We start from the raw sequence: 22,975 nt of genomic DNA, 5'->3' as shown, positions 1-22,975 counted from the left end.
CATGACCACACATTACTGGATGGATACATGCCCACCCTGGCCATTTGAACACACATAAAGCTGCCTTAAGCTGAATCAGACCGTAAGTCCATCAAAGTTAGTATTGTCTACTCAGACTGGCAGCGGCTCTCCAGGGGCTCATGCCTTTCACATCACCGTCCTACGGATCCTTTTAACTGGAGAAGCCGGGCATTGGACTTGGGACCTTCTGCATGCAAAGCAGAGGCTCTTCAACTGAGCCACAGCCCCTCCCCATTCAGTAGGCGGTGCCTTGCAGATGTTCAAAATGGTAGCCAGATGTCAATTTGCCTGCAGTCACATGTGCTGTCTTTGTTTGTCCCTGATGGGGACCCAGAGTGGCTTATATCATTCTTCCCTCCTCAATTTCTTCCTTACGATGACCAGGCTCTGCGGTAGGTAAGACCGAGAGAGTGACTCGCCCATGGTCAGCTAGAGACCACGTTCTGTGTCAGAGTGGAGATTCAAACCTGGGTCTCCCAGATCCCAGCCTAACACTCTAATCTCTTATGTATCTTGTTTTATCTGGCCAAGGGCCGCAAATTATCCTATCCTATCCATCTATCCATCCATCCATCCATCCATCCACTTCAACATTTCACTAAGCCTGTAAAAATATATAGCCAGGCATTCAGCAGCTGACCTTTTCTGGACAAAACCAAAAAGTGTTTTCTTCCATCCGTCCTGCAGAGTAATTTAAGCCTTGTCTAACCCCTGCCCACATGCCAATTTCCACTAACACATAATTGTTTTATGGCTCGATAACCCCCTATCTCCCAAATTACATGTTGGGAGCATGCCTGTATTTAACAGTTATAAGTTCAGGTTTCAGGTTAAAAGTTTATTGTGTTTGGCCAACGGCTGTTACAAACACTGATAAAAATCCATATAACAATAATTGATAAAAGTTACATTTTGGTAACAGGTTAAAACTCAATAAACAAATCTCTCTAACCCACCAGAACTTATCAAAATATTGGGGAATGACATGAAGGAGAAGAGTTGGTTTTTATATGCCGACTTTCTCTACCACATAAGGGAGAATTAAACCGGCTTACCACAACCCCCCCCCCACAAAAGACACCCTGTGAGGTAGGTGGGGCTGAGAGAGTGTGACTAGCCCCAAGTCACCCAGCTGGCTTTGTGTGTAGGAGTGGGGAAACCAACCCGGTTCACCAGATTAAAGTCCGCGGCTCATGTGGAGGAGTGGGGAATCAAACCTGGTTCTCCAGATCAGAGTCCACTGCTCCAAAACACCCCTCTTAACCACTCCACCACGCTGGCTCTAGATTTTTAAAGAACATTCTAACATTTGAAGTTATCTTGGAATATCCTAACATTAAATTAACAGCAATGCCGCTGCAGACTTACTATGAAATAACTGCAGATTGTACTATGCCAATACAGGTATTTGAAATTCGAACTATGAAATAATTAGGTCTCAAGGCCAAACTTGGAACGGCTGCGCAAACAGTGTTCACAGTTATAGTTAGTAAATCCCACTTCCCATCACAAAATGTGTTCATGTCTCAGTTCTATTCAACGTTGCTATGTTGGACCAGCCTGGCCTGGATTTTCTTTGCTGCCAAAGCAAATAGGTAATCAAAAACAAAAAATTCGTGCTAACCTTGTGTGTGTGTGTTAAGTGCCGTCATGAATGAAAGTCCTCCAAAATGTCCTATCTTTGACAGCCTTGCTCAGATCTTGCAAACTGAGGGCTGTGGCTTCCTTTATTGAGTCCATCCATCTCTTTTTGGGTCTTCCTCTTTTCCTGCTGCCCTGAACTTTTCCTATCATAATTGTCCTCTCCAGTGACTCTTGTCTTCTCATAATGCGACCAAAATACGATAGCCTCAGTTTTGCCATTTTAGCTTCTAGGGTCAGTTCAGGCTTGATTTTATCTCTAACCCGCTGATTTTTTTTTTTTTTTTGCCATCCACGGTATCCGTAACACTCTCCTCCCACCCCACATTTCAAAAGAATCTACTTTCTTCCTATCAGCTTTCTTCAATGTCCAGCTTTCACACCCATACATAATAATAGGGAATACAGTGGCATGAATTAACTTAATCTTGGTTGCTAACCTTGGCAATGCAAAAATAACAACAGCATTGTGGCCAAACTGAATTCTATGCAAATAATGTATCATTCCCTTATGTGTGTGTGTGCCGTAAGTCGCCGTCAAGTCGCAGCCGACTTATGGCGACCCCTTATGGGGTTTTCATGGCAAGAGACTAAAAGAGGTGGTTTGCCAGTGCCTTCCTCTGCATAGCAACCCTCGTGTTCCTTGGTGGCCTCCCATCCAAATACTAACCAGGGCTGACCCTGCTTAGCTTCTGAGATCTGACAAGATCGGGCTGTACCATGCTGCCTTCCCTCCTAATCAATCCCTTATAGTACTATCATAAAGACTCTTAAGGACTCAGATGTTAAATATATTATACATATAACATATATACAAATGCATTCACTTCTAATAACATATCACACTCCTAAGGAATAACCAGATCTCAAGGCATGAATTAACGAACAAGGAAAACACCACTGACATCCGGTGGATGTTACACACAATAAACCAGCGAAAACATTAATAGCGATCAATTCCAGCACTAGTTAAAGTCGCGAAAAGGGAAGTCCGGTGTCTGTCCCTTTTCAAAGGAACTTTCTTCAGTCAAATGTGAGTCCGTGTTTTTGTGAAATGGACCGATTATGGTTCCTCTCAGTCTCCCGTGGGAATCCTGGACAGAATCCTTTGGGGCACTTAATGCCCCAGTCATTTAAACGGAGACGCTTCCTAGCAGCCTTCCGTGCGTCAGCTATGCCCGAGTCCTTAGCAGTTATGGAGAGAGTTCCTGGGCTAGGTGTCTCCATGCAAAACCCAAGCTGCTGTTCCCTTAATCATCCAGCTTCTCCTTTTGCCAAACCTGAACCGCAAGCTGCTAATGACGGCCATCCGGTCCCACCTTCACTGTCGGCGAGGAGTGCTCTTAAACGACGCTCTAACCTCTGTAATTACCCACTTTCTGGGCCTGGCAGTTAGCCCTGCCCTGGCTTGGGCTACCAGTTTTGTTCAGGAGGCAGGAAATGCAGACCGTGGCTAGGATCCTGTATGTTTGCGAGCTCCAACTTGTAGTTTAAATTTTGATAGATGTTCTCGGACAATGTGAACCTTGGATCTCTGGATCTGACATTTAGTATTTGATAGGAATACAGTGGGATCTGATTTTGGACCTTTCAGTTGGTCATTTTATCATCAATAAAAGGGGGGAAAGCAAGGAATTGGGGGGGGAATTAAACTGAAGTTGGTTTTGCTTGCACCTGCGGATCGAACTTCCGTTCAGGATCTTTTGCATTTTTTTTTATGATTTGATGTTTCCCATCAGGTGTGTGACTTGCTAGGATGAAGGAAGCCTGCATTTTGAAAGCAGCATCTTGATAAACTATTTTTAAACGCCTTCAGTTTTCTCCTCCCACCTAAGCCACCCAGGATAGGGACTGAAGTCATGGGACACAATAGCCTTGCTGAAGCAGACCAGGTCCAGTGTCTGCTCAGTGCCTGGACAGGAGACTGCCGGGGACTGTGGTGTGCCTCTGTGTACGATTCATGATGAATGAAAGGTGGGGATATAAAGGATGCAGACGGCTGGAGTGAGTTTGTGAGATAACATAAACAGCAAGCCAAATTAGGTTTTCTGCTTCTGCTTCTCTGGAGCAAGCAAGTCCAATTACATCTTGTGTATTTCTCTCTCCTCATATACAAATGTCCGTGTGTACCCCCCTGCACACTCTAACCCTAACTGCCTACCGACTCCCTGGGCCTCTAGCTACAGAGGACATGTGGGGGGCAACACCCCCTTAGAATTATGTCATTCCCTCTCTAGATTTCCAGTTTTTGCCTCTAGCACCTTTCCTTAACAGAAATGGAATGGGAAATGTGCAAGAAGAAGAGTTGGTTTTTATACCCTGCTTTTTCTTTATCTTTAAGGAGTCTCAAAGTGGATTACAAACACCTCCCCCCCTCCCACAACAGGCACCTTGTGAGGTAGGTGAGGCTGAGAGAGTTTGGAGAGAACTGTGACTAGCCCAAGGTCACCCAGCAGGCTTCATGTGGAGGAGAGGGGAAACCAACCTGGTTCATCAGATTAGAGTCTGCCGCACAAATCTTTAGTGCAGATTCCACTTTATTAGGGAAACGTCCAGACCCACTGAATTAAGATTTGTAATCTTAATTTGAGAGGACTGGAGACTGGTCATGTTCATTCCTGAGAACTCCAGATACTTGAGCTTAGTTTTTTTTTTTTAATGCAGTCATTGTTCTCTGCACCCATACATCCAGCAAACTGCAACTTCCTTCTGGTTCTAGACTAGAAAAGGCTGCAGAAAAAAATCCAAGCTGTCTTTCGAACTGGAACGGAGGGAGGCCCTTGATACTCTTACGGCAAGGTAGTGCTGGCTGAGTACCACATGGTGGCGTAACGACATCAAATCCCAGCAATTTCAGGTGGGCAAGAGTTCTTTTTTCCACCTACAGCAAGCAATGATAAGCTAAGGTGAGAAGAAATGAAACATCCTTATTGCAAATGCAGTTGAGATTGTATTTTTGTTGTAGAAGCACTTGCAAAATAAGGAATAACAATTTATTTCTCAAATGTACATGAAGCTTTAGATTGTTTGTGCCCCTAATTTAAGATTTCCCTGCGCTAGAAGAAGAGTTGATTTTTATATGCCGACTTTCTCTACCACTTAAGGAAGAATTGAACCGGCTTACAATCACCTTCCCTTCCCCTCCCCACAACAGACACCCTGTGAGGTAGGTGGGGCTAAGAGAGCTCTAAGAGAGCTGTGACTAGCCCATGGTCACCCAGCTGGCATCATGTGTAGGAGTGGGGAAACCAACCTGATTCACCAGATTAGCGTCCGCTGCTCATGTGGAGGAGTGGGGAATCAAACCCAGTTCTCCAGATTAGAGTTCACCACTCCAAATCACCCCTCTTAATCACTACACCACCCTGGCAACTAAAGTTGCCAGCTCCCGGTTGGGAAATACCTGGAGATTTGGGGTGGGGGTGGAGCCTGAGGAGGGCAGGGTTGGGAGAGGGGAGGAACTTCCATGCCATAGAGTCCAATTGCCAGAGCAGCCATTTTCTCTGTCGCCTGGAGATCAGTTGTAATAGCGGGAAATCTCCAGCCACCACCTGGAGGTTGGCAACCCTACCCTGCACACCCATGCATACCCTGCACCCATGCACATACTCTCTCTTTCTCTCTCTGGTTCCTGAAGCCCCCCTCCCACAATTTCCCCTTTCTGATTTCATGCAATTTGATGCAGTGAACAAAAAGATGTAATGTTCCCACATTCATGGCTGACTGTTGCTCTACATCTGCTGATTCCTATTTTCATTGCCACTCAACCCATCAACAGCCTAAGAATTTGGTGTGAGGTGGTTGGAATAGATTTGCCAACCTCCAGGAGGTCTCCCAAAACGATAACAGATCTCCAGACAACAGACATCAGTTCTTCTGGAGAAAATGGCTGCTTTGGAGAGTGGTCTCAATGGCATTATGCCTCGCGGAGCTGCCTCCCATCCCTAAACCTCACTCCCCAGGCTACACCCACAAATCCTCAGAAATTTCCCAACACAGAGTTGGCAACTGTACATTGAAATCTGCAGCAGTCTCATTCCCTTCCCTTCAAACCCGCTTCTGTGGTCCCCAACTTGTGTCCAGGCGTAACATCATGTGTGAACACACGAACACATGAAGCTGCCTTATACTGAATCAGACCCTGGGTCCATCAAAATTGTCTACTCTGACCAGCAGCGGCTCTCCAGGGTCTTTCACATCACCTACTTGCCTAGTCCCTTTAGCTGGAGATGCCGGGGATTGAACCTGGGACCTTCTGCATGCCAAGCAGAGGCTCTACCACTGAGCCACAGCCCCTCAAGAATGGGTTTTCCTGAGTGTCCAGTGCCCAATTAGGACCCGGAGTCAAGGCTAAGGTGTGTATGAAGAAGGGACTTCAACCTTCCCTCTGCCACACCACTTTCCTAGACTGAGGCTACTGGGCCTGTTGGAGAAACACATATGTTTCCCAGGAGACACATGGGTTTCTCCAAATATCATCCCCTGGAGCTATTTCAGGATGGGAAATTGGCACAGGCGGGAAAGCTGAAACCCCTTCTCCTTGGGCACCGGGGTACCGATCCTGGCCTCCTTTCACATCGGGGGTCCTGCAAAACAGTCTTATACTGTCAGGCTGTCTAGCTGCTGTGACTGCCAAGGTGGGAAGCGCCATTCAAAAAGGATGTGGACAGGATGGAGTGGGTGCAGAGGAGAGCGACGAGGACGATCAGGGGCCTGGCGACCAAGCCTGACGGGGAAAGGCTGAGGGACTTGGTAATGTTTAGTCTGGAGAAGAGGAAAATCAGGGGGGACGTGGTTGCTCTCTTGAAGTATTTGAAGGGCTCTCAGAGGAGGGCAGGGAACTGTTTCTGTTGGCAACAGAGGATAAGACTCATAATAATGGATTTAAATTGTGAGTGGAAAGGTACTGGCTGGATATTAGGAAAAAACTTTTTACAGTAAGATTTGTTCAACAGTGGAATCAGCTACCTAGGGAGGTGGTGAGCTCCCCCTCACTGGTAGTCTTTAAGCAGCGGCTGGACAAACACTTGTCAGGGATGCTCTGGGCTGATCCTGCATTGAACAGGGGTTGGACTAGATGGCCTGTATGGCCCCTTCCAGCTCTACGATTCTATTGTTGGCTAGCTCTGCTAGCTGAGATTCATCAGAGTTTCTGTTCCCGCCATGCCAAGAGTATGCCCTGCCGATGAAACCTGCCCCTTCCAGGCGGAAATGCCCCACCATTTGCAAGATGTGTCTTATGCAAAGCAGGCTTCCTGGCTGTATATGTTTAGCTGTCTTCTTCTTGTATCTTTTATATCATTTTCTTATCTTGTTCAGGAAATCTCGACGGTACTAGATAGGGCACCGGAAAACCACATTGCTTACCAAACAGTTCGGGATGGGTTCTTAACCCCACAAGAATAGGCATCAGCTGCCCACCTTTCAACCCCAACACCTTGCTCAAGGTGGAGGCAGGGTTACAGTCAGCCTTCTTCACAAGCAGGGGCTGCCCTGTTTCCAGGCGGGGCTTTATCGAAATTTATTAATCCCCCCCAAAATTAAGATCTACTCACAATTAGCAGAGATTCCTCTAATCTGTGTCTGTGATTGCCTACAGATTGTTAGCATCAGTAACATAGGAACTAAATAAAAATGACTACTTCTCCTGCAGCGGTTTATAATGGGCCCCCTCCTTGAGTAAAAGAAGTCTTCCTTAAATTATCTGAAGCCCTGTTATAGTTCCCTGGCAGGGCAAAGGGGGATTTTTTTCAGGATTACAGAAGCGTGAGATGAATGGTGAGCCTGAACCATTCTTTCTGGTCCAGGGCAATCTTGGGGAAGAAAAGCAGAGCTTAGAGCACTGTCGTTTTGGAGGTGGGGAGAAGCAGCAACCATTTTTTTTTTAAAGCCAGAAAAGTCCCTCGTGTAGACACAAGCTCTGAACCTTTACATGGAAGCTCTCATGTCTTAATTGAAAAAGGCTTTCCCCAACAGCGGCAGCAGTGCAATCCTACGCAGAGTTACACCCCGCTTAGTCTGTTGAAGTTTAGAAGGGTGTCCTGTTTTATGAACAGAGCGGCCACTGTGGCTTAAAAAACCACACAGGCTTTTTAAAAGCCTTTTCCCAGAAACGGATTTGGCCTTTAGCGCAAACATAGAGGTATCCATAGCAGTGCCCTGGCCTGGATGGCCTAGGCTAGCCAGCTGTCAACAGATCTCAGAAGCTAAGCAGGGTTGGTTAGTACTGGGATGGGAGACCACCAGGGTCCAGGGTCGCTATGCGGAGGAAGGCAGTGACAAACCACCTCTGTTAGTCTCTTCCCTTGGAAACCCTACTGGGTTGCTATAAGTCGGCTGCGACTTGACGGCTCTTTACATACACACGTCCATAGCAGTACCTGTGTGTTTCCTCAAATCGGGGAGGGGCCATGGCTCAGTGGTAGAGCATCTGCTTTGCATGCAGAAGGTCCCAGTTTCAATCCCTGGCATCTCCAGTTCAAGGGACTAGGCAAGTAGGTGATGTGAAAGACCTCAGCCTGAGACCCTGGAGAGCCGCTGCCGGTCTGAGTAAACAATACTGATTTCGATGGACCCAGGGTCTGATTCAGTATAAGGCAGCTTCACGTGTTCATGTGTTCAACTATGCAAATAGCAGCTCCTTTCGTATTGGGAAAATGGTGTGAAGAACTGATTGACATCAATCACTTCTGTATCTTGGCATAATAGCACATCATTCCATATCTGTTCTATACCAGAAAATCCAAAACTCCACAACGCAAATATACTGTGCTATGATCTTGACATGACGGAAGTGACCTGTGTGCCACAAACAAATCTGACGCACCTTTGCCTCCGTCTAGAAAAACCTTGTGTACTTTTACTTGCTCTCTTTTTACTTGCTCAAGGGAAAAAAACACTCATGGGGAAAAAACACTCAACAGCATCATCCCGCAGCTGGAGGGCAAGAAAATGAACCTGGAGTACACCAGGCAGTAACCACCACACCAGCAGTCTTCGGAAGTGTGATCTGATGCACCTGCACAATTGCAGTCGGTGAACCGTATAATTACAGAGGCCGCTGCCAACGGATCGGGCACTGCTTTGCAAATGTGATAGTGGAAAAGGCTGTCCAATCCTGGCACGATTGCCAGGGACTATGCAAAGCACCAACTGTGAACATTAGAACGGCCTCTTTGACTCCACCTGGGCTCTGCTTGTATACATTTGTAAATATTTACTTTGGGGGCCTTTATTTTGAAAATGCTTATCCCACCTTTCCAATTTCTGTTCGAGGTATACTGTACGTCACTTCAAAAGCATAAAATTGGTTGGAAAAGTTACCGCTGTCAAACGAGATTCACCGAAATGGGCCCTGAGAATGCAAATTTTAACTGCCCCATCAATTCTGCACATTCAGTAGTCGAAAATAAATCTTAAAAAAATTAAAAGCTCTTGAAATGCAAGCCCTCTTACAGCCCATTCCTGAGCTGGGGGGGCGGGGAAGAGGCGCAGCGGTGCCTCTTCCTAAGCCGTTTCCCCGACGCCGTTAAACAAACAAAAAAAGCCGTTTTGCTTTTCGCCCCATTGAAAATAGCAGGTGCAGCAACGTTTTTCTGGCCGCCGGTGCAAGTGGCCAAAGGGGAAAGGGAGCCGACTAGCCGCTGGCTTCTCCCCCCGGCCCACCCCCAGCCTGCCCCTCTGTGCTGGCATGGCCTCTCCACGCCGTTGCTGGCGCCACAGAGAGGCTGCGCCGGCGGAGGGGGGAGGCGCAGTACCGCGGACTGGCCTCACCGCAAGGAAGTACATGTAAACACGAGATTACATGTACTTACGCTGGCGGCGAGGTTACGCCGCCTCCTATTGACTTTCGGCCCAATTCTCAGGAATGGGCTGTTATTGTTGCATACACAAAAGTCTCTGGCCAATTTTTAAAAACTGCATTAAATAGCTGTATATTTTTTGGGGTTTTTTGTGTTCTTTCTGTGAGAAGAAGTTCTGTCTGTCTGTCTGTCTATCCATCTATCTATCTATCTGTCTGTCTGTCTGTTTGTTTATACCCCGCCTTTCCCCCTATGGGGGATTCAGAGCTGCTTATATCATTCTCCTCTTCTCCATTTGGTCCTCACCGTCTCTGTCAGTCTATCATCTCTACTGTCTAATAAGACCGAATAACTGCCCAAGCCATAAGCATTAGGTTATTTTATGGCTTTCTCAGGTTGGGTGTTTTCGTTCCCTTCATTTGCTGTAAGAACCTATCTTCAAAGGGTCTACTGCCTGCACCCCCCCCTAGTCTAGGGTGTGTTCCACAGTTACCTTGTCTTGGGCTTTTTCAGTGGCTGCCCCACTTCTATGGAACCGGCTCGCGGAAGAGGTCAGGAGACTTCTACTTTCCTGGCTTTGCGGTGTGGCTGTAAAATAGAACTATTCCGCTGAGATTTGGGAGCTGTCTGTTCCTGAGCCAAAGGGAATATTTTCCTGTCTGCGTTTTCAGAATGGTGATTTTAATGGCGTTTCAATGTATTTTACTTATTGTTTTCAATCATGTGATTTTTAACACAATTTTAGGAAATCGGACAGTTCTGTTGCTAACTGTTTGGGGTCCTGACTATTTCAGGAGAAAGATGGGCATGTAAATATTCTAAATAAATAAATCTAACATAATCTTTCGGACACCCTGACCTGGATGGAATTTAAATAGGGTTGGTTCTGGTTTGTATTTGGATGGGAGACCACCAAGGAAGTCCAGGGTTGCTACGCAGAGGCAGGCAGTGACAAACTACCTGTTTGTCTCTTGCCTTGAAAAACCAGTAGCATAGCCATAAGCATTGCCAAACTGCGGCCCCTGGGCTGCATGCGGCTCAGGACGGCTATGAATGCGGCCCAACACAAAATCATAAACTTACTTAAAACATTATGAATCAGCTATCGTTTGTGTTAGTGTATTTTATGAGCGGCTAAAGACAATTCCTCTTCTTCCAATGTGGCTCAGGGAAGCCAAAAGATTGGACACCCCTGCCATAATTCAACAGCAACTTGGAGGGCTTTAAGAGGGGAGTGGACATATTCATGGAGGAAAGGGGTATTCATGGCTAATACTTAAAATGGATACTAGTCATGATGCATACCTATTCTCTACAGTATCAGAGGAGCATGCCTATTATATTAAAAGCTGTGGAACACAGGCAGGATGGTGCTGCTGTAGTCGTCTTGTTTGTGGCTTCCTAGAGGCACCTGGTTGGCCACTGGGTGAACAGACTGCTGGACTTGATGGGCCTCGGTCTGATCCAGCATGGCCTTTCTTATGTTCTTATGACAGCACTTTCTACCACCAGTCTGTCATGCAGGGCTGCCATCTGTCCCTCTCCGCCTATGCAGCCGTGATGGGGAGAACCAGAAATGTGAAAAGCAGGTGTAAAAAGGCACAGAAATCCTGCCAGTATATGGCCATATGATGTCTGTGTCTATTGAAGGTGCATCATAAAATTTTCTACTTAGGGTTGCCAGTTCCGGGATGGGAAGTATCTGGAGATTTTGGAGGTGGAGCCTGGGGAGGGTGGGGTTTGGGGATAAGAGGGACCTCAGCAAGGGATAATGCCATAGAGTTCACCCACACACACACATTTTCTCCAGGGAAACTGATCTCTGTCATCTGGAGAGCCATTGTAATAGTGGGAGATCTCCAGGTTCCACCTGGAGGTTGGCAACCCTATTTCTACTGCATTGTGGATCTGAAACCAAAGAGCATAGCAATTGGCCTTCCTTCGTTCCACAAGAAAGCTACTGCTCTGGTAGCCAAAGAGCCCCTGTGTTTGTCATTAGGTTTCTGTAGTCCTTGCAGTTTCTAAACAAAACAGAGCTGTTTTCCTGCCTCCCTCTGAATCGGCTTCCCTTGGTCGGCTGAGCTGGTTCCTCATGCAACTAGCTGACTCCATTACGCAAAGCAGGTGCAGATTCATGGAAAACACGGGCTCTTCCCCCTAGCCAAACAAATCGGCTTCCTCCATAATGCACAAAGCTGCCCTTTAGCAGTACTCAGAGACAGGGCAAACCGACAGAGGTTAAGACAGAGTGCCGTATCGTCCGGTGCATATCCCACCTCCGGCTCCACCAAAGGGACGGCGAGACCATCGCCCTGCAACTGCGTCGCTTATCTTTGGACCCAGAGGATCATGACCGTGTGGCTTTTGACGGCTGTCCTCCTTGTGGGTCATGGTGGCGCCTATCTCCCTTGCAAATCTCTTTTCCATCTGCCTGGCGACTTTATTATTGGCGGCCTGTTTCCAGTTCATTACAACAGCACGTGGCAAAGGGGGACCCTTGAACCCGGACTGCCCTCATGTACAGGGTGAGTGAGCCCTTATATTCCAGGGTGAGAGGCTACGGGTGTTATTTATTCATTTACGTTCTTTATAGTCCACCTTTCTCACTGGGACTCAAGGCGGATTGATTGTGCAGAAGAAGTTGACATGATCGACAGGATGGTACATCCAACAGACAATGCAATAGGATTTGGAGTGTAGAAATCTGGAACCCGCCAGAAATCTAAAAACAGAACCGAAGGGAAGCATAAGTATTAACATGACAATTAAAGGATGCAAAATGATATAACAGGATCCTATTTACATATAATAGGATCCTATTTACAGTAGTGTATAATTTTACAATAGTCTTGACCCTGCCAAGTATGTGGATGGGAGACCTCCAAGGAATACCAGGGATGTGACTCAGAGGCAGGCAATGGCAAACCACCTCTGAACGTCTCTTGCCTTGAAATCCCTATGGGGTCACCATAAGTCAGCTGTGACTTGACGGCAAAAATATTTTTTTTAACAGAAGTACAGACCACAGGTCCGAATCCTTTATCCAAGTGAACCATTTTGTGCAGAGCAACCTTATTACCTGCACAGAAAAACTCTATTGACTAATTCCGTTTTGCATAGTTTGCAGAAAGCCAGAGTGTTGGAGCCTTCTTGACCTCCTTGGGCAGGCCATCCCATAAGGTGGGGGCCATAACAGAGAAGGCACATATATGGGAAGTTGTTGATTTTGCCCATTTACAGGTTGGATTGGACTTGGGGGATTGGAGGGTCACTTGTCTGCTAATTCTGATGGACCAGTCAAGCAAAAGTCTGAGTATTACTGCACAGGTGAGGGAGGAGGAGGAGAATGAGAAGAATAAGAACTGGTTTTTATACCCAGATTTTCTCTCCTTTAAGGAGTAGCAAAGCAGCTTATAATCACCTTCCTCTCCCCACAACAGACACCTTGTGAGGTAGGTGGAGCTGAGAGAGTTCTGAGGGAACTGTGACTAGCCCAAGGTCAGCCAGCTGGCTTCATGTGTAGGTATGGGGAAACAAACTAGGTTCTCCGCCGCTCTTAACCACTACCCCACGCTGGATCTCAAGGAGGGAAAGAGGGAGGCAACCTTCCACCTTCAGACCTCATATGATGATGATTCCTCAGGAGCTGTCTCTCTGTTTCCACACACTCACACCACAATCCTATGTTGGAATCAGTGGGTTAACTCTGCTTACGCATGTAACGAAGGCATGTTTTCAATCCTTTATATTCTGTTTTCTTTGCCTGCATTTTGCCCTGTGTGTCTTTTCCACAGCTTAAATTCATGGGGCTTTAGCCAGTTCCAAGCAATGCGGTTGGCGGTGGAAGAAATCAACAATTCCTCCAGCATGCTCCCCAATATCACCTTGGGGTACCATGTGTGGGATACCTGCCACGAGAATATTTATTTGCAAGCCGCTCTGCAGCTCCCACAGGATCATCTGCTCAGTGTACAAGGAGGTTCCTCTAACAAAGTGGTCGCTGTCGTGGGACCTGATGAGGCCGACATGACGCTCCTGACCTCCCGGATCCTCACTTTTTACCATCTTCCGCAGGTGAGTTGCCAAAGTGATCTCGTGCTTCTGTTTTTCTTTGTGTTGCTTTCTTTAAAAATTTACTTGAGCTTCCAAGTTTTATAGGGCAATCCCTGTGTGAGCAGAAAAAGTGATTAAGCTAATTGTGCCACTCAGTATATAGTAACCAAAGTCGTTGCCCCAGTTGCTCTTGGGATAATGTTTTATATAACAATTCCTACCAGTGGGACTGGCATTCCTTTGAAATGTGGTGTTGGAGGAGAGTGTTACGGATATCGTGGACTGCAAAAAAAAAACAACCCAAATAAGTGGGTTATAGATCAAATCAAGCCTGAACTGACCCTAGAAGCTAAAGTGACTAAACTGAGGCTATCGTATTTTGGTCACATTATGAGAAGACAAGAGTCACTGGAAAAGACAGTCATGCTAGGAGAAGTTGAGGGCAGCAGGAAAAGAGGAAGACCCAACAAGAGATGGATTGACTCAATAAAGGAAGCCACAGCCTTCAATTTGCAAGATCTGAGCAAGGCTGTCAAAGATAGGACATTTTGGAGGACTTTGATTCATAAGGTCGCCATGAGTCGGAAGCGACTTGACGGTACTTAACACACGCACCAGTGGGTGGTACCGTTGCACATCTAAGGACTTTTATACATGGCTGTTTTCCTCGTGGTCACCCTCTGATGACTTCAGGTCTTTGTTTTGATTATGCATGCTGTTTACAACTATCAGAGGTCGCCTCGCTCTCCCCCTGCATTTCCCCGCATTTTGCCCGTGTTTTCAGAGACATGTTTTATCTCAAATTTGAAAACACGGACAAAATGTAGGGAAACACAGGGGGAGAGCGAGGCGACCTCTGACAGTCTTTTATGATGGACTCTTATGTTTTGTGTTCAAAGTCAAAAACCTTTAATGGCATAAAAAGAGCATGTTAAAATAGTACAATAATCATCAAGTTCAATATAATACAATAGTAGAGTTCCACTATAGGCACCAAGGAACACAATCAATTGGCACAGCTATTACTTGTCAGTATTAAAAAAATTTTTAAAAATTAAAAAAAAAGTAGCTATTTTTTTTGCCAAATATTCGGCAACTGCTTCTGTAGAGTTGGGGGACTTATCCTCTAGTAATAGTTGGGTAGTCCTATTCGCTGGGCCAGGGAGATTCATGATGATTGGATCTATGAAGCGATTTCTTAAACCAGAGAAAAGAGGGCAAATCAGTAAGATGTGAGTTATAGAGTCGGGTTCGAGGTGGCAAAATTTACATAATCTGTCTCTAAACGGGATATTGTGGAATCTCCCGGAGAGAACTGCTGAGGGAAAGATGTTAAATCTGGCGAGCATAAAAGCCCGCCGATGAAGGGGGTTAGTGAGGTTTTGTATGTAGGGGACACCTCCGGACATATAATGTTTTGTGTTCTTGCAACTTGTTGCTCGGTTAGCAAGATTCCTGCACGATTTTGTGTGACTGTCACCTCGATTTTGTGTATGTTGCCGTCATCCACACCGTCTCGTTCCTGCAGATGGCAACTAACAAACTGAGCATGTACTTCTTACTTAATTTAAAATATGGATATCCTACACTAATATGGGGGAGGTGGGTGTTCCTCTCCCGTCTGTGCATCCAGATCAGCTACAGTGCCAAAGATCAGCGGTTCACTGACCAGAATCTTTTCCCGCTACTGTTCCGCATGGTGCCCAATGAGAACCACCAGATCTACGGGATCCTTTCTCTGATACAAGCCTTTGACTGGAAGTGGGTTTCTGCTGTGGGCAGTGGCACGAAATCCAGCCAGAAAGCGATCCAGACATTGGTGGCCGAAGCCTCGGCCAGGAATATCTGCATTTCCTACCAAGGGGTAATGACGGGGTATGATGAGATTTCGAAGATCCAACTCCAGAGGATTGTGCGGAACACTGTGAAAGCAAAAACCAACGTCACTATCGTTTTTGGGGAAGAAGATGCTGTCTATCAATTCTTCATGACAGTCATTGAGCTGAATGTGATTGGCAAAGTCTGGATCGCGCCGGAGACATGGGTCTTATCTGATTTCATCGCCTCGATACCGGATATCGGGAAAACAGGCACCATCCTTGGCCTGACCATCAAACCCATTAAGTTATTTCAGTTCACACGCTTTGTCGAGAATGCTGTACGCTGCAGCACATTGAGTAACGGAAGCAGCCAGTTGCTGTCTGGGCCCAAAAAACTGGCTGGAATGGAAAGTTGCGGCCAATCATGTGACGAGTGTCACTTGCCATCCCATGATCTAAATAACATTTTAAAGTCTTCCATATGGCACTGGTCCTTCTACTCTTACGCTGCCATCTATGCTGTAGCTGAGGCTCTTCATATGCGCCTCAGGTGTGATACGGGAGCGTGTCAAGCAGACGAGGAGTTCGAACCTTTGCAGGTATGTAATAAGATAGTGTGCCATCTTGCTTGAACCATGTTCCTTTAATAAAAACATAGTGAGGGTGATCTGAGAAACATCAGAGCAAAGCGAAGGAAAACCTGGTAAGTGGAGAATTAGTGGATGGCATCATGTGGATGCTATAAAAAAAATGCTCCAGTATGGAAACCAAGGTGGAGCAAAGTATCCATGTGGAAGCAGTTTCTCCTTAACTTCAAGTTAAATAGAACAACTCCTCGCCTATGGCACAATGCAGGCAACATCTTTGAAGGCAAAGATTCTCAAGTGAGTGAGGAACTTTGGGTAGTTTCTGTAAAGCAAGATTAATGCTGTAGGTCAGTGGTTCCCAAAGTGGGCAGTACCACCCCCTGGGGTGGGTGGGATTACCTAGGGCACTAAGAGGCAAGAGGGCAGCAGGGGGGCACTAGAGGTGGGCCCCTTCAACTGTGTTACAATAGACCCAAGTTATGGCACCATGCTGGCTAATTTGGTGGAAACTATCAGAATTTTTTTACCAGACTTTGAAGAGCTGGTACCACTGGATCAAGTTAATCAGTTTTGTTGAATACATTTCAACTAAAAAGTTTTAATTGGATTTTGAATAGATGTGCAATTAATTGTTACTGTTTTGAAATTGTATTGTTATTATCTTCTTTAGTGAGTCATGCAAACCCCTGTTTTGAATAATGCTTTTTATAGGATGGGGTAGGGGGCACTGGGGTTGACTTTAGGGAACCAAGGGGGCGGCGGACTGAAAAATTTGGGAACCACTGCTGTTGGTTATGCCAACTTTTCACAGGGTTCCTCCTTTCAATAGTTTAGTATTGTTGTCCTCCCCCTCCCATTTTGTCCACTGTTTTCAGGAGCCAAATCAGATCTCCTTCCCCCCACCCCTCTTTTTGCAGCTTTATGAATTGTTGTACCAGGTGAACTTCCCTCTGCAGAACTACACCATCAAATTCAGCTCACAAGGAGATCTTTTCCTCGGCTATGACGTGCTTACCTGGGCCTGGACAAATGGCACACTTGCTCCCAAGACGATTGGCAGTTTTAGTTATGACGACCTGGACATTGCTAGCAGCCAAATTAGCTGGGCAACGCCAGATGGCCAGGTAAAAACCACACAAACGTCTCAAAAGGGTAATCGTGCCAAAGCAGGAACGAACCTTGCGTCCTCCTTGAATATCGGAAGCTGCTCTGGGCAGAGTCATGCCATAGAATCATAGAGTTGGAAGGGACCACCAGGGTCATCTGGTCCAACCCCCTGCACAATTCAGGAAATTCACAACCACCTCCCCCCACACCCCCAGTGACCCCTACTTCATGCCCAGAAGATGGCCAAGATGCCCTCCCTCTCATCATCTGCTTAAGGTCATAGAATCAGGAATGCTGACAGATGGCCTTCTAACCTCCTCTTAAAAATCTCCAGGGAAGGAGAGCCCACCACCTCCCGAGGAAGCCTGTTCTACTGAAGAACCGCTCTAACTGTTAGAAAATTTTCCTAATGTCTAGACAGAAACTCTTGTCATTCATTCATTCATTCGTTCATTTAGAAAACGAGTATGCCACCTCTCTAGAGTCTGTTCAAGGTAGCTCACAGCTAAAACACCAAGTAAATAAGAACAAGTAAAGCCAATAAAAACAGGTCAATAAAAACAAGTCAGGGCATAAAAGCATCACAAAACAAACAAAGAAGTCTAAAATGATATTTACAAAAGTCTTCAGGCTCATAGCAGACCATGAAACAACCCCCCCCCCCCCAAGATGGAAGCCCTCTGTTAAAAGCCAGAGTAAAGATAAATGTTTTGGCTAAGCACCTGAAGGAAAGGAAAGTAGGTGCGAGGTGACTCTCAAGGGTGGGGGGCATTCCAGAAATGAGGTGCCACCACTGGAAAAGTCCTGTCTCTGGTCATCACCTACCTCATCTCCGCCAGCAGGAGCACAGAGAGCAGGGCTTGCAAAGAGGATCTTAACTAGTAGTGCCTGGTTTCAACTAGCAGTGGTTTTCCGTTCCCAGGCAGAGAGCTTGGCCAGCCTCATTGCCTGTGACCATTTCAGCTAGGATTGCCATCCTCTAGATCAGGGGTGTCAGACTTGATTGTTACGAGGGCCGAATATGACATAAATGTCACTTGGTCGGGCCGGGCCATGCCTCGCCAGCCCAGATTGAGAGTGGGGGGCTGGGAGTGGCCGCCTCGACCAGCTCGCGGGCCTGATAAGAGCTCTCAAGGGGTCAGATCCGGCCTTTGGGCTTTGTGTTTGACACCCCTGCTCTAGATGGTGGCTGGAGAGCTCCCGCTGTTGAGACTGATCTCCAGGCGACAGAGATCAGTTCACCCGGAGAAAACAGCTGCTTTGGAAGGTAGATTCTGTGCCCTTATGCCCCATGGAAGTCCCTCCCCAAACCCTGCCCTCTTCAGGCTCCATCCCTAAAGTCTCCAGGTATTTCTCAACCCGGAGTTGGCAACCCTACTTTCAGCTGAGGATGCCAAGGACTGAATCCAACACGCCCTGCATTCTCTGTTTCTCCTGCCCCTTCATTTTGTTGGTGACCAACACGGCTATATCATTCTAGGCTGTCATTTTGTGCCACTTGAATTCTGTTTCTCCCCCCCACCCCAGTATTAAGGTTGCCAGGTCCCTCTTTGCCACCTGCGGGAAGTTTTGGGGGTGGAGCCTGAGGAGGGCAGTTTTTGGGGAGGGGAGGCACTTCAATGCCATGGAGTCCAGTTGCCAAAGTGGCCATCTTCTCCAGGGGAACTGATCTCTATCAGCTGGAGATCAGTTGTAATAACAGGAGACCTCCAGCTAGTACCTGGAGGTTGGCAACCCTACCCCATATCTGTGTATGCATAGACAGCATTTTTAACCCATTGGGTTTGTGTTGCAAATCTAAGGATTGCCCTGAGCTTGCAGAAGCCTAAATTGTAGATGTGGCTAGTCCTGTCGTGCATTTTTTATTTAAATGTGGTGGTGGTGGAGCCCTTTGCTATATAATGACTCTCGTCACCGAATTTGTGGCTTCAGGCCTGGATAGGGTTGCCAGGTCCCTCTTCGCAACCGGCGGGAGGTTTTTGGGAAGGAGCCTGACGAAGGCGGGGTTTGGTGAGGGGAGGGACTTCAATGCCATAGTGTCCAATTGCCAAAGTGGCCCTTTTCTCCACGTGAACTGATCTCTATTGGCTGGAGATAGGGTTGCCAGGTCCCTCTTCGTCATCGGCGGGATGTTAAGGGGGCGGAGCCTGAGGAGGGCGGGGTTTGGAGAGGGGAGGGACTTCAATGCCATAGAGTCCAATTGCCAAAGCGGCCATTTTTGCCAGGTGAGCTGATCTCTATCGGCTGGAGATCAGTTGTAATAGCAGGAGATCTGCTATTACCTGGAGGTTGGTAACCCTAGCTGGAGATCAGTTGTAATAGCAGGAGATCTCCAGCTACTACCTGGAGGTTGGCAACCCTAGGCCTGGATGGGAAGTGCAGTTCTTTCCTAAGTCCGTGATGGAACTTGCTTCCAGGTAAACATGGAAAGGATTGGCTGAAAATGTTGTGTCTGGAGCACAACCCCCACATTTGTGGCTAAGCAGCAAAGGCTGAACCTCTGTGATTTTAAAAAGGTGTCCCCTAACAAGCACTGCTCATTGGATCGGAGCTTCATGTTAAGAAATTAGTCGGCTGTACATCAAGGCAACAGGTACTCTTATCAACCAGCAGTGCATCCTCTCCAGCGTCGTATTTTCCCAACAAATGTCTCTACTTCCCCCAAATGCTTCCTCTCCAGGTTCCACAGTCGATTTGCATCACAGTGTGTGAAGAAGGCCAGATCCGGAGCAAGCAAACTTTGGACGAATGCTCGTGCCGCTGCGAAGACTGCCTGGAGGGGACCTACCCAAATAAAACATGTAAGAACAAAGACTGTGCAGCTGAAGAGTCTTCTGTGTTTACATCTGTGCAGGACTACAGGGGATTCATTCAGGAATAGGGTTGCCAGGTCCCTCTTTGCTACCGGTGGGAGGTTTTTGGGGCGGAGCCTGAGGAGGGCAGGGTTTGGGGAAGGGAGGGACTTCAATGCCATAGAGTCCAATTGCTAAAGCGGCCATTTTCTCCAGGTGAGCTGATCTCTATCGGCTGGAGATCAGTTGTAATAGCAGGAGATCTCCAGCTACTACCTGGCAGTTGGCAACCCTACTCAGGAAGGAAAAATATGACACTCATTGAGGGTTGCCAGGTCCCTCTTAGCCACCAGTGGGAGATTTGGGGGGGGGGCGAGCCTGAGGAGGGCAGGGTTTGGGGAGGGACTTCAATGCCATAGAGTCCAATGGCCAAAGCGGCCCTTTTCTCCAGGTGATCTCTATCGGCTGGAGATCAGTTGCAATAGCAGGAGATCTCCAGCTAGTACCTGGAGGTTGGCAGCCCTATATATTAATTACAAATATTTTGGTAAAACGAGCGGTACAATTTATGGAAATAGGCTGCCAAGGGGTACGCGAGTGGAAAAAGGTGGGCAACCGCTGCTCTAAAGGAGGCAAATCTTAACTGGTGGGCTGGACAATTTGCCTTAGGGCACTTATGGATTTTGAGAGCAGGCACCCCTGATACATGGCTGCTAGGGGAGAGACAGCCAACCATAGAGGCAGCCAGCCATAAAACGGCTGCCACAGGGTACTGGGGCCCGTCACAAAATTCTGGGGGTTTCCAAGGTGAACAGTCTCCTATAACAGTGGCATCTGTTTCTGAATGGACGCTCGTGGGTTCAAGTGAAGGAGCTCCTGCTCCAGAGAGCTGGAGGGAAGACAAGACTAGTTCACAATTTTGGAGAAGCGGCAAGCAGGTGCCAGGAAACACTGTGGTGAGCCTCTATGGGCCAATTCTGGAGAATCACAGCTCTCAGCTAATTCGCCTCTTCCCTCTCCCTTCCAGATCTGGATGTCTGCATCCCTTGCCCGCAGGGCACCTGGTCGCCAAAGAAAAGCGACCGGTGCTTTCCCCCCACCCTTACTTTCCTCGACATGAATGACACCACGATCGCCGCCTTGCTAACTCTGACCATCGCCGATTTCCTCCTGCTCTGCGGCTGCCTGCTGGTCTTCGCCGTCCACTGGCAAACCCCCGTGGTCAAAGCAGCGGGAGGCAAGCTGGCGTTCGTCATGCTGGGCTCGCTGCTGGCGTGCTGTGCCACCACCAGCCTCTTTGTGGGCAGGCCCACCCCGCTCACCTGCCTGGTCCGGCAGCCCGCCTTCGCCATCAGCTTCACCTTGTGCGTCTCCTGCCTCTTGGTCCGCTCCTTCCAGATCATCTTCATCTTCAAGATGGCTTGCAAGTTGCCCATGATCCACAAGTATTGGCTCAAGTACCGGGGGACCTTCTTCTTCGTGGCCATCAGCAGCGGGGTGCAGGCTGTGGTTTGTTTCCTCTGGCTCTTCTTTTCCCCGCCGTCTTTGCAAGCCGACGTGGTCAGCAAGAAGGAGACCTTCCTCCGGTGCTCCGAGGGCCATTCCCTCGGGCTGGGGGCTGTGCTGACCTACATTACGCTGCTGTGCGGGGCCTGCTTCGTGTTTGCCTTTTGGGGGCGGAACCTGCCCAAGAACTACAGCGAAGCCCGCCTCCAGACGGTCAGCATGCTGGTTTTTCTCATGGCCTGGGGCTGCTTTATGCTCATTTACACCACCACGGAAGGGAAAGGGAAGCAGATCGCTGCCCTGCAGATGTTCACCGTTCAGACCAGCGTCTACGCCATCCTGTGCACCTTCTTCCTCCCGAAATGCTACATCATCCTCTTCAAGCCGCAAGCCAACACCGTCGCTCACTTCCAGACCTGCATCCAGGCCTACACGACCACCACCCGCAACTCTGCCAAGTAAGCGTGGTGTCGTGGTTAGGAGCGGTGGTTTGGAGCGGTGGAGTCTGATCTGGAGCACCGGGTTTGAGCCCCCACTCCTCCACACGAGCGGCGGACGCTAATCTGGTGAACTGGATTTGTTTCCCTGCTCCTCCACACGAAGCCAGCTGGGTGACCTTGGACTAGTCACAGCTCTCTCAGCCTCACCTACCTCACAGGGTGTCTGTTGTGGGGAGGGGAAGGGAAGGTGATTGTAAGCCGGTTTGAGTCTCCCTTAAGTGGTAGAGAAAGTCGGCATATAGAAACCAACTCTTCTTCTTCTAAGCCTGTTTTTTTTTTGCAAGGGGCCATCCCGGCAAAGGCCCTGGGGCTAACTTGCCCAGAAAGCAACCCAATACCGAAAGTACTTCAGGAAATGCGTATTGGCAGCTCTCTTGCCCCTCTCTGGGAAGTGGTCTGGGCATGAGGCACAGTGGCCACTTACCCAGCCCTTGCGCTAGCAGCGTAAGTTAACCCCCTGCATATATTTATCATGGTGCTAATGAATAGGGTTGCCAACCTCCAGGTGGTGGCTGGAGATCTCCCGCTATTACAACTGATCTCCAGGTGACAGAGAACAGTTCACCTGGAGAAAATGGCCACCTTGGAAGGTGGACTCTATGGCATTATACCTAGGGTTGCCAACTTTCAGGTAGTTATGCAGAAAATCCCTAAGGGAAAAATTATCAGTATGCGGCCACTAGATTGCTAATTAACTTTCAGGTAGTAGCAGGAGATCTCCTGCTAATTCAACTGATCTCCAGCCGATAGAGATCAGATCACCTGGAGAAAAATGACATATGGCAATTGAACTCTATGGCATTGAAGCCTCTCCCCTCCCCGAACTCCGCCCTCCTCAGGCTCTGCCCCCAAAATCTCACGCTGGCGGCGAAGAGGGACCTGGCAACCCTAATTATACCCCATTGAAGTCTCTCCCCTCCTCAAACCCTGCCCTCCTCAGGCTCCACCCCCCAAATCGCCAGGTATTTCCCAACCCGGAGCTGGCAACCCCATTACTGAACCAGCCAACTATGCCATATGGCCGGAGGCTACTGTGATGCCAGGGGCAGCAGCAGCCCCAGGAACGGAAGCCAGAGGGGACCCCACCCTCCGGAACCCCTTGCGGAGAGAATCCTTGTGGGCCTCTCACCCTCTTCCCCTTCTCCC

The 22,975-nt window shown here is 48.0% G+C and overlaps 1 protein-coding gene across 1 annotated transcript; it reads left to right on the top strand.

Moving 5' to 3' along the window:
- The first annotated feature begins 11,813 nt into the window (after positions 1-11,813).
- On the top strand, positions 11,814-21,791 carry LOC130491776 (taste receptor type 1 member 2-like). Its single transcript, XM_056865566.1, has 6 exons — positions 11,814-11,989; positions 13,259-13,538; positions 14,965-15,936; positions 16,842-17,048; positions 19,712-19,832; positions 20,851-21,791. The coding sequence occupies exons 1-6, from the start codon at positions 11,814-11,816 to the stop codon at positions 21,789-21,791; spliced, it is 2,697 nt and encodes an 898-aa protein (XP_056721544.1).
- The last annotated feature ends 1,184 nt before the right edge of the window (positions 21,792-22,975 follow it).

Source organism: Euleptes europaea, chromosome 19, assembly GCF_029931775.1.
Source record: "Euleptes europaea isolate rEulEur1 chromosome 19, rEulEur1.hap1, whole genome shotgun sequence".
NCBI lineage: Eukaryota > Metazoa > Chordata > Lepidosauria > Squamata > Sphaerodactylidae > Euleptes > Euleptes europaea.
The sequence above is the reverse complement of the archived record's forward strand: the minus strand, read 5'-3'. Positions and strand labels throughout refer to the sequence as shown.